This window comes from Dufourea novaeangliae, unplaced genomic scaffold (assembly GCF_001272555.1).
Source record: "Dufourea novaeangliae isolate 0120121106 unplaced genomic scaffold, ASM127255v1 scaffold24, whole genome shotgun sequence".
NCBI lineage: Eukaryota > Metazoa > Arthropoda > Insecta > Hymenoptera > Halictidae > Dufourea > Dufourea novaeangliae.
This window is the reverse complement of record NW_015373905.1, coordinates 829,687-842,007: the sequence shown is the minus strand read 5'-3', so window position 1 is coordinate 842,007 and position 12,321 is coordinate 829,687. Positions and strand designations below refer to the sequence as shown.

Here is a 12,321-nt window from a genome sequence, read left to right as displayed (position 1 = left end):
TTATGTTCATATATTCTCTACGCGTCCACCTACAAAAACACTACCCACATTACGTATATAGGGTGTCTCAGCTAACTTGATTCATGGGTCGATCAAACAATCGTCACTGTATATCAGTGAATATATCCATAACTTACCTTGTGCAAAATAGGTGCATCAACAGTTTGGATTCGTATCACTGCGATTGCTCGTCAGGTTCCGTGACCAATACCGATAATTGTACAGGGACACGTATTGAAGCGAATAACGCGTATACATATATTGACACGTTTATAAGCATCGTCGCGTTTATAAGCATAGTTGCACAACGTGACTTCAGTGAAATTCGAGGAATAGCGGCGCATCCTACGGCGCTCCACAGTTATTTAAGACCTGTACATAATTAATTGGGTCACGTCCAATATTGCAATTAAGGAATCCGGGACATCCAAATTTCAGATTATACTTCACTGTGTTTATAACAGAGAAAATTTTTCAGCTTATGAATTTTTTAGACTTTTATTGTTCGTAACTAATTGGCGGTAAATGATCCTCTATTTATGGATTAAATAACATTACTAAGGGGTTGTGGTCAGTCAGGAAGCCGAAACAAGAGTGATTGTTTGCAATTCCTTTCTCACAAACTGTAAGACCTTTTTCAACAAATATTTTTGTATTTCAAATAGTGTACTTCAGAGAGTATCTCATAATTATTTTACTTAAAAATATTTATCAATAATGAAGTTGTGGTTGATCTTTCGGAGATTCTCTCAACAAGAAATGTTTTGAGTTAATCACTGCTGCTCGGTACTGGATCGTCTGAAATTAAAAATTTAAAAAGATTTATTTAATACATTCAATTGTCTAGTTCGTGCATGAAGGGCTTTGATTCGTTGTATATTTTTTTTATTGAGCAATAACGTGCTACATTCTGGTTAAAAATTGTAACTATACGTTAACATGTACGCCAGTTTGGCTGAAATAAATATTTCAAAAAATCCTTTGCGAGATATCGGCAAAACTTCGTTATTCATGAATGTTTTTCAATTAAAAAATCACTCTTTTTTTCGGTCTCCTGACTGATTGTGAGCATAACCTTGTAACGTTTCTATAAATCATTGGTTCTTCTATACATTTGCTTCAATACGAACCATCCAATTCAATTCCAATGCTTGGTTTGCTGTGTTTAATCTTCGAAATAGGCATGCAGGAATAGTAATTTAAAGAACGATGAAAAACTATTCGGTAACGTTTCTGCCTTGAGGCTACGTTTGAGGTTACAGCCACTAGAAAATAATGTTTTGCTTCGAAACGAAGATCATAGAATCATATTGGTACAGATTTATTTCGACGACTTATTATCGATATTATTTGACGACGAACACAGGCAAATTATGCATCTTATGATAACTAGGCTGTGGATGTTTATGCAAATTTGGATGTTTATCCAAAAATAATCTTTAAGGATTAATTCATAAATGCTATGATCAAAGAGAATTTTTTTTACTGTATTAAAAGTTCTGTTAAGTTCAAAGTAAAACAAATATTACAAAACAAATAAATCACAAAATTAATCATTTTAAAAACGGGAGATTATATTCATCTATTATAATAATCAAATGTAGTTAGACATACATACATATGTATTTAAATGACATTCAATTGTACATTATTATCATTATGTATGTTATCTATACATCATCATATATTTCAGCATTTTTTAATTTAATGATTAATTTCTTAATTTTACAAAATTTATATTTTTAGAGTTAGTATAATTGTTGATTTTATGTAATCAGATATAAATGAATGCGAATGGAACAATGGTAGATGCGAACAGAATTGCATCAATACAATAGGATCTTACGTGTGCGGTTGTCATAGTGGCTTTATATTGGATGAAAGGTAAGAAAATTAAGTGAAGTTATTATTACATTATTACTACGTGACGCGAACGGAAATTTCATTTTCGATTTGATAGATAATTGTAATTATAATCAAAAATGAGATTCTGTTATTTACAAGAGGATGCATGTACAAATATCATTAATTTATATATCATCAATAGCTTCTTTAAATGCAAACATCAATTATTATACAATAGTTTCTTCTAGTCTTGTATAAATGGTCTTAAATTTCATTTAAAATGCAGCTAAAAGCTTATCGGTAAATATTATTGTCTTTTGTTCCTTTCATTTGCAGCAATTTAAGTGTAAGACATTATTTGCAATGGAATAAAAGCTTATAACGGCTTAATTTCTTTCAAATATTACAAACGGGTTTACTGATGAAACGTAAGAACAATGGGTTGTAGTTATATATAATACCACTTTGTAATGTAAATTATTAAACATAATTGTGATAAAAGTAAGAAAGTTGCCAAATTGCAGCGAATGAAAAGTAGCATTAAACGGCTTTAAATTCTCAAAATGCTCTTGTAAATTATTTGTATGCCATGTATTATAGACAAAAATACAATAAAATCTTTTTTTAGTTTTTCAATAATTTGAGAATGGAAGGGTTCATTATGGAGTGAGATAAAACACTTTTAGAATGAAAAAAGCTTACATAAATAATGCGTTGCTCTTAATTTTGAACATTAGTACCTTACAATCAGTCATTCTAACAAAAAATATTAATTTTACAATTATACTATGTAGTAGCATGTCAGACCATTTTTACTTCGTGTTCCAAGATTTACAATTCCAATTCAAGATAACGATTGCATCGAAGTAACAATGTTTATAATCATTTTTTATAAAAATACTGTTTAATTATTATAATTGTGATAATTGTTATTAATATTTTACACTTTACTTAAGTGCAACAAGTAGAACCATATAGAAAATATATTATGCAGATTGCAATCTTCCTTTGTTCCAAATATTTACGAGACTGAAATACCTTAATACATGATTCCGGTGAACCAACTTATCAGTGCTCAAAATTAAGATAAAAATTAAACGAACCATTTGGTGACACACTCCAAAGACATTGGCGTGGAAATGTCTTTAAACAAACTCGTGGCCTTTTGTTCTCTAGAAACAGAAGCCAGTGCCAAGATATAAACGAGTGCTTGAACCGTAACGGGGGCTGCAACGGTGAATGCGTTAACACAGCCGGAAGCTACTACTGTACGTGCAACGGTGACTTGGTGTTGGCTTCCGACGAGAGAACTTGCGTTTCAGCGGAATTAAGATGTCGGGCCATGGAACCGCCGCTCCACGCTGAAGTGCGTAACAATTTGTTGCACTAAATGTACTTAAATACTCATCTACTAGCGTTGACTTTGTACTTGTACACGGTGTGCAAAAAACGTTCTCGAATTGGTAATCCAGAAAGCAAACTATTAGTGACATATCTTGTGAATCCCTCTCTACAGGGTGTTTCACCTACCTTTGTCGACTAAAATGTTTCTGCTGTACATATTGAAAATTTCATGACAATATTTCCTACAAAACTTGCATAGTGAGGGCCGATGAATGGTGGCAATAGTTTTATTCTCTTGGAAGTGGTTAATGAAATACGAAAACTAACTCCATTTTTTTTTAATGGAATTCTATATTTTTTTTCGGTACATTTAGTAGTTACACTAAATATGAATTCAATGATCTACAACAATAAATTCTTTAAGATCACTGAAAGGTTGTACGGATAATGCTGATAAACAAGTGGAGCGTTGCACAAGATCTAAAATCGGATCGAATGCTTTTTTGCAATGACACTGGAAATTAAATAAAAAATGTTCTCTGTACGACCTTTAGTGACCTTGAAAAAAGGATATAGCATTCCATTTAGAGGAACAAAGTCGACTATTAATAAAAGTGTGATGAAATGATAGTACCTTTAATATTGCAATATAGTTGTACTGGTCCTCCAATAACAAAAAACACAAAATTTTTTAATCCTTGGATCGGGGTGAATTTCTTTTTAAAAATGAGTAATTTTCGTTTTGAATGGTTTCGGATACGACGATTAGTTTATACGTAGTCGTAGAAAGTATGTGTCGAGTGGCGAAATTTGAAGGGCAGTTCTATTTCATGAAAACCGTTTTTTTTTTGCAAAAACAACTTAAGAATTTTCAATTCTCTATAAATGCATGCCAATTTGAACGATAAAATGTTTGCCCTGGGGATGTGTCCTTGGTAGTAACCCATACCAAGAAAATAAAACAAATGTGACTATTTATCGGCCTCCACAATACTATGTAATTTTGTACGAAACATTTTCCTGCAATTTTATACATAACAAAAAAGTTTCAGTCGATAAAGTTCAGTGATACACCCTGTATAATTTATTTAACAGGTTGACTACCAGATGTATACTCACGAAATGTTAGCAAAGTAAAATTAATTTCCTAGATTAAGCCTCAGGTGACTTGTTTCTTTCTTAAAAGTTAAAAATCCCTATTTGTTATTGAGAGAGAAGTAACGAGGTGTTCAAAATTTCGTGCAGAAAATGGAAAGATGTGTGTTACAAAATTGATAACATTAAAGTACCTTAAAAGTCAAAATACTCGAGGTTTTATTGAGGTAGTCTGAGAACTCTTTACACACACTATTTCTAAAAAAATATACCATAAATCTGTACTGTATTTAAGAATTTATTAATTGCGCAACGATAGTTGTTATTTGTATACCCACACGTGTATCGAAACAATTACCAGAATCTTTTTACACGGCACGGATAAAATTGATTTTGTGTACAACAAAATGTATTACATAAAACACATGGAGGTGCTTAAATATGCAAGTTCTGTGCTGTTTTTTTAGTTTTAACCGAAAATTTAGTTAACGAACTACTTTCGAACGATATCCACAAAATTAGTCGTTTCTATGCCAAAGCGATTAACTCCATAAAAATGATCAAGGTACTTATTTTAAATATCAATAGTATATATAATATGTAAAATAATTTTGTATATATTTACATATACAAAATTAAGTACCAATCAAGTGCTTCACAACTAAAATGTGAAAAAATTAAAAAATTGAAGGTTAATCACTTTGTCCTGTGAACAGCTGAAAACAATGGATAGGACTGGCAATCTATCAACTCAAATCTCTTGTCTTTCACCCCTTATTTCGAGTGGCTGAATTAATCGAATGGTTTAATTACTATGCTAAAAAAATAGAATTATTGAAGCATCAACTGCAAAGCCATACTTTTATTCCCAATGTCGCATCGTCTGTCCTGGTTATCTGCACGAGAACGAAAGATGTATTTATAAGTATCTGGTCCCGGACGTTCACTGTATTTTTGAAATTTTTCTTATTCCAGATCAGATGTCCCGGTCATTCTTCCGGGGCAGTGGATTATCCCGTTGGAGCCAGATGTCATATACGATGCCGAAGGGGTTTCAGGTTGGAAGGACCGCACACGAGGTATTGCATGGCTGGCGACCGATGGAACGGGAAGGAACCCACTTGTATTCAAGAATCGATCGTGACCGATCCTCGTTACCATTCCGGTACGCCCTTTCTCTAATCTTTTTACTGTCAGTAATCTCTCAGAGTTATATTAAATCAATCCTGAGTCATGAAACTTCACGTTATATTATTAGAGTTGCTGCTATCGACAACGTTATGGATAAAAATCGATATGTTATCGATATTTCGATGTGTTAATAATATCGTTAAGATATCGATGTGTTAAATTGAAATTAAAGTCTTTTTAATTTTTTAATAGGATAGACAAAATTATATTTACACTTTGAGTGGAATGTCTTCTGAGAACTTTCCTTTCGCACTTCTCTACGCGCAGCTTTCCTAACTTTCGGCTATTTTTCGTCGTGTGCGGATTCATTGTTCACTACCTCGAAATTGATCTTCATGTCTACCGGTATGATTGAATTTTTTCATGAATTTCAAAATACTATTACAAAAAGGAATTCGTATGACATCTTTAAAGAAAATTACACTTTGGCATTCAAAAAATTCCAATAACCACTTAGCGGATTACACTTCTTCTACCATGTATTGTTGCTAACACTAAGCGTAAATGCGCTTCGACAATTGCCACATTTCACTGCCACATTAATAGTAAATTATCTGAAAAAAGGATGGAAAAGTCGAAAGATGTGTTGCAGGTGTGTAAAAATTATTACAAAGCAGTAAACAATGAGTTAAAGACTAAATGCAGAAGAAAGAAGAAAAGGCAAGGAAACGTATTGTCAGCATTTATAATATTTTGTTTTTCAGTACATAATATTTTATGTAAAAAATATCAGCATACTCAATGATATACGAAAAATGAAAGAAGACTCTCTTCTCTTTACAGGCATGCTGATACCTGCAGAATGTGTTTTACTATTTATTTACTTATCGATTGGCAGTTTAAAAAGTGTAACACTATCGGAACAAATTAAATTCAATTTCATCAGTAAAGTTACAAAACTAGTTTACTAGTTAATTAATTACTACAATCAACTGTTAAATCCCTGGCAACAGGTTGACTGTCCCCTGCGTTATGTATGAAAAAAAAGATACTTCTCGTTAAGAGAGTAAAATCATGATTCAGATGGAAAATGGGTCGATTTTTATTCAAGGAAAAGCAGAACGTGGCTGGGAATCAAGTTGTCGCCCAGCAGGTGGTTTTTGCAAGCGATAGAGAAGAAAGATCGTCGTCGGTGGCAATTATTTACCACCGAAAATCCTTTGAACACGTTTAATTAGTCACGCGGCCGCTCTAAACAGCTTTTAATAATAGGAAGTTTCAGCGTAAAGGCCGTTTGCTAACGACGCCGTACGTTAACGCCACGCCTTAACGAGCTTACAGGGACGCGTTTTCGTTATTTCTTTTTTCACATTTCATTTCTCGACCTCCCTTCTGTTGTCTTCAGCTGTTCCGCCTTTTTACCGTCAACACCCCATTCTTCTTTTCCCGCAATGCTCGTTGGTTATTTCAACTAACAAGGGTAAGAATTCTCGCTGCAACCGCCACGGTTCACTTACGTTTCATCAGGCTTCGTTGTTAAACGAGTACATTAACTACATTATGAATCACCGGGCAAAATTTCTTTTCGAATCATCTCTCGCCACGTAACGAGTTCCATTTTCTGTAATCATTTATTTAACAAACGACGATACGAATTTCAGTGCGTTAAATGCCGTTTATCGAACTATCATTGTTCTGTACAAGAATGTAATTAATTTTATGCGCAACTGTAATGGCATCCCGTGAAGTAATTATTTATAATCAAACGTCACTGTAATGGCTCTCTTCTATATGTATATTTTATTAAGTGCCATTGGATAGATACCGACGTACAGTGGTTTAAAAGCAGGAAAACAGTACGATACACGGACGTAAATTAATTTATATCGTTTTATTCAACACAATGTTATAATATTCTTTAAACTAACAATAAGAGCTTCTGTATATTTTCTTATCAATTTCGAGGAGTGATTTCACTCCCAAATATGGAAACGAGCCAATGTCATATGTTCTCCTGAGTCAAACAATGTAGAGCTATCTTAAGTTGTTTCAATAGTTGGAAGGTATTGATTGTTTCTCATTGAATTCTTACCGAACGGTTCTATAGTTATAAGGTTTCCGTACCTTCCATTTGCTCTCTTCTAAAGTTTGAAACGTGTGACTTAAGGGTTCATGCTCAGTCAGGAGGCCGAAAAAAGAGTGTTCGTTGGGAATTTTTTTCTGGAAAACTATAAGACCTTTTTAAAAAAATGTGTTTGTCTTTCAAAGATTGCAGTTTCTAGATTATAAGGTAATTTTTTTATTTAAAAATATTTATTAGTAAATAAATGATCAGCGATCTCCCGGATGTCTCTTCACAAAAAGTGGTCTGCCGTGATCACTGTAACTTCGTAACGGTTTATCTGAAATTAAAAATTCAGTAAGATTTATGTACTGGAAGAACAAATCTTGTCCTTGAACGTGGGGTTCTTCGAAATATTGATTAGGAATATAATAGCGGACGTTTTCCTGAAAAAGTGCGATTTTCACCTAAAAAGTCACTCGTTTTTGGTCAATTAAAAAAAAAGTATGGAACGAACAAAAGAATCCTTCGTTCAAGGACAAATTTTTCTGATTTGAAATAAGGCGCAAAAGGCTTCATGTAAATCGACACAGTAGTTTTCGAGAAATATTGATCACCGATTTGAAAAATGTAGTTTCGAGAAAAACGCGTTTAAAGTTTCAAGTCAAGCTTACACTTATATGAAATGTTCATTATTTAACGCCTGTAACTCTGTCATTTTTAATTGGATTACCTTGAAACTTGCACAGAATATTCTCGAGATGTTGTACTTAAAGAAAATGTAGAAAATGAAAAATCGATTTTTGGAAAATTTCTGACTGAGCATGAGCCCTTAAAACAGTCTGGCCCTGGGGTCCAGATATGTTTTATAGGCATTAACATTGTAGTAATCGAATACAGTACAAATTCACAAATCTGTAGTTTCTGGTCGATTTGAATTCGATCGAGGTGAAGACAGGTTGTAATTAGTGTTATTAGAGTGGATCTGTTGGATGTCTAAAACTAGGAATACCTCTAACCTTGAAAAACGATCATCGGGTACAACGTGGCACACAATTATGTTCACAGTAAGAAGGTAGCTGCGTACAGTGTTAGAGGACAGTTTACAGCGTTGACGTGAAAGGGAACGCCGTGGTAATTGAGCCCTACAGCAATTTACCGAGTAGTCGATAATTTGATTACGAGCACGAAGACAGTTCCAAGGAACGTGATAATTTCCGTGTGATGTAAGGATATACCACCTCGGTGTTACGTTACGTCCCGTCTCGTGATAGTTTCAGAGCAATAATTCCTCTGGACATTTCAGCGAATACCGCATGTTTAATAACAGGCTTTGTTGCTCCAGACATGCCGCGGCCGTTCGTGAGGTGTCCCCGAGACATGGACGTGGAACTACCCGCGAGACAGAACACGATACGCGTCTCATTTCCCCAGCCTAAGTCCAACATGAACTGGTGGAGGTATTTATTGAAATGCAATTTTATATTGTTTATGAATAATATGACTTTTAAAGTATTGGATCATTCGGAAAGTTTGTGGCATTTCAAGGACAGTATTTTCGTTACCTTTTTACTGAACGAAGGAAAAGTTTGATCTGGTGAACACGTAGTATTTTCCAGGTGTCGATTCAATGTGTTTGCTGTATATGTTACTCGTTCTTTCTCGTTTTATGCGAGAAACACTGACGATACGTATGAACAAGCACGAAGGTCATTTTCATCGCGTTCTCTCAAACTTGCAAAAAAAAAAAATACGCCACTCTGGAAGATTTTATAATGTATACCCAATTAATTAGACTTTGCCTTGTCAGATGATTATTCATTTATATTGCTAGCATACTGTGTATCAAGAAAAAACATCGAAAATAAGATCCATGTAGAAGCAGGTTGAAGAGTTCTTTTAAGCAGTATAATCGAAGTTATATAACTGGACTATAAAATTAATTGCAAAGTAGAAAGAATTTGTGAAAAGAGTGATATATAAGAATATGATACGAATTGAAAATAATCGATTGTAACTCTGCCATGAAAAACAGCTACGAACATTCCAAACAACTCAATAATAAATAATGGTTAGACTAATGCACACCTGTCACTCAGACCGTACTAGTACCACATCAATTTCTCTTTTATCGCTGGACTGTGAATTTTATACATTTGTCGCATACACGATCGTGTAAAATCCAATACAGTTAAATTTTAAATAAAGTGTATCGAGGTTGATATTTTCTGTTCCATTTTATAGAATCCTTTTAACATGCAACATGAATTGCTATTTGACTTCAACCTTATAAATCAATTCACAAAAGTCTATATTTGCATAAACATGGGCAGTCTACTTATCGCTGTAGATACAGAGTGTTAACAAAAATGTGGGGCATTTTCGCAGGGTGGATTCTAGACGTTAATGTGTATAATGAGGTACTTTTCCATGTTTTCAACTCATTTTCGAGTTTCCACCACATTTTCAAGTTATCGCACCTTTTTGATTTTTCAGCTCGTTTTCGACTTTACAGCGCAATTTCTTGTTTCGCACTCACTTTTAAGTTCTCACTTCATTTTCGAGATTTCAACGGAATTACGAGTTTTCAGCCCATTTTCGAGGTTTTAGTCTTTTTTTCAAGTTTTTATGTGTACATGTGAATCAGATGGTATTGATGTACCTTTTTACCAATTTATGTACTTGATGGTATTTTAACATTCTTTTATTCTGTATTTTTTTGCCTTGACTAAAGTAACTTTTTTATGGAATTTTTAATTTCATTATACAGGATCTTACTAGCGCTATTACTAGCCAGCGTTTTTCCGGAAGTAAATATTAGTGTGAAAGTTTTGCAGCTTTCTATAACCAATCTAATAACGTTTATCAATTTTTTATGTTTGCAATATTTTTCTAAGAATGAAGGTGACCTTTACTTTTTTAAACTAAATGTTGGATATTTATGTACGTCGTAAGGAAATATGTGTCAAGACGAATTTACTAATGTGTTATATGTATATAGAATAACCTTCAAGACCATACAACGTCAGAAATGAAAGAAACATTTTGAATATTTCGTACCAATGTGTTTACAGTTTACAACTATTCTTTATTTGTGCATGCATGCACATTGCAGCTTTATAAATTACATTTTTGGTAGCTTCTACCAATGTTTTCCGAGATATTCATGCACATGTTTGCGTTATCTTGCTTTTCAAATCGTTTATATCGCCGGGCGGTGTATCGTAAACGATATCTTCCACAGTGCCTCATAAAAAGAAATCCAGAGGTGTAGAAGCAGAAGTAAACACTCTGATAGTGAATAAAAACAAAAAATCAGTCATATTTAATGAGCTAAGCTGTATCAATGAGGAATACTTGTAAAAATATTGGTATGAAATATTGAAAATGTTTCTTTCACACGCTTTTATACAACATAAAAAAATATACAGCATTCCGTATAAAAAATTGAAGGTCACTTTCGTATTATATTAGTCATAGAATGCTGTAAAACCTATTCCTATTTTATTTTTTTTCGTAATATTTACTATTTGCGAGAAAAATCCTGGCTAGTAACAGTGTGAACATCCTGTATATACATATGATTATTATAAAGGTTAAACCAATATTTTTACGAAACGTGCCTCATTTTTTCAATCGTACATATATGAGGTTTGTTAAATCGCACTGGTATATTTAGAAAACTTATGTTAATCACTGTAACTTTTTACGATTTATAGACAGTTAAAATAAATTATAAAATTCTAATGTTCCATTCTCTGCTTGCTGGTAATTCTGAATGCAGTACAATAAACTAAGACATTTGTCAAAAGATTAAGTAGACAATTGGGAAGTAAAGTCTTTTCTTATGGAATTACTAATTAGTAATCAATAGACAGCGGATTTTATGCATTTATAGGATGCAGAATTATGTGAAATATAGCAAAGAATAAAAATTCGTTGGAGTTCGATAAATTTGTTATTGTTTTTTTATCACAATAGAATCCCTGAGTAAGGAAAGAACTTTTTATTTTTACTCCGCTCTTTGTAAATCACTTCATAAAATTATATTTTGCATAGAAATCCGCAGTCTAGTAATCAACAATAATTAGTAAATAGAAATTATTATAATACAGCTTGATTGGAACCATTCCACAATTTCGATGCTGGAAGTAGAGGATAAGTGTAGTGCCTTGACTGTGTATTATACTGTAGGCCTATAATAGCAGATTAACTGTAGTCGTACATAATAAATTAAAATCTCGCTCATAGACATTCTCTTTTTCTACATCTAAGAAAACCGTTCATTGAAATAACTATGAAATATCTACACAATTCCACATTTTATGAGTTACCCTAGAATTATACAAACTTCCATAAACACCCTACAAACATTTTCGTAAAAATTGCAGCGTACTCGAAATGCTACAAGTTCCCGCCACAAAACTATCAAAAATACATACGAAAAGAGACCCCCTAGTAAGTATTTACAATAAAGGAGTCACCTTCGATTTCGATGATGTTTTAATATGTTCTCAATATCATTACCCTGAGTAGTATTGTGAAGGTTTTGGGTGGGGTTCGCCATTTGAATAAACGTTATTATTAAAAAAAGTATCGTACTTTAGTAGTATTGATAAGTAAAATGACCGATGACCTTCACTTTGACATATGTTGTCAAAGTCATCCTCCTGAGTGACCTTCAGAAAGTTTCAGTTATCAATTGTTGTTTATTAAAAATTTATTAAGAGAATAATGATACATTTTCCTTGAACTGTGTCTAACCAACTCTGAAGCATATATTATATTGATCGGAGTTGGGTAGAGACAGTTTAAGAAAAAAAGTTACTTTCAAAAGCAATAGC

At 33.1% G+C, this 12,321-nt stretch overlaps 1 protein-coding gene across 1 annotated transcript in view; it reads left to right on the top strand.

Moving 5' to 3' along the window:
* Window positions 1–12,321, top strand: part of LOC107193751 (fibrillin-1-like) — a 130,050-nt gene that overhangs the window by 83,987 nt on the left and 33,742 nt on the right. The window contains 4 exon segments of the mRNA XM_015583255.1: window positions 1,779–1,884; window positions 3,022–3,211; window positions 5,260–5,449; window positions 8,823–8,937. Of these exon segments, the coding sequence (XP_015438741.1) occupies window positions 1,779–1,884; window positions 3,022–3,211; window positions 5,260–5,449; window positions 8,823–8,937 (601 nt within the window).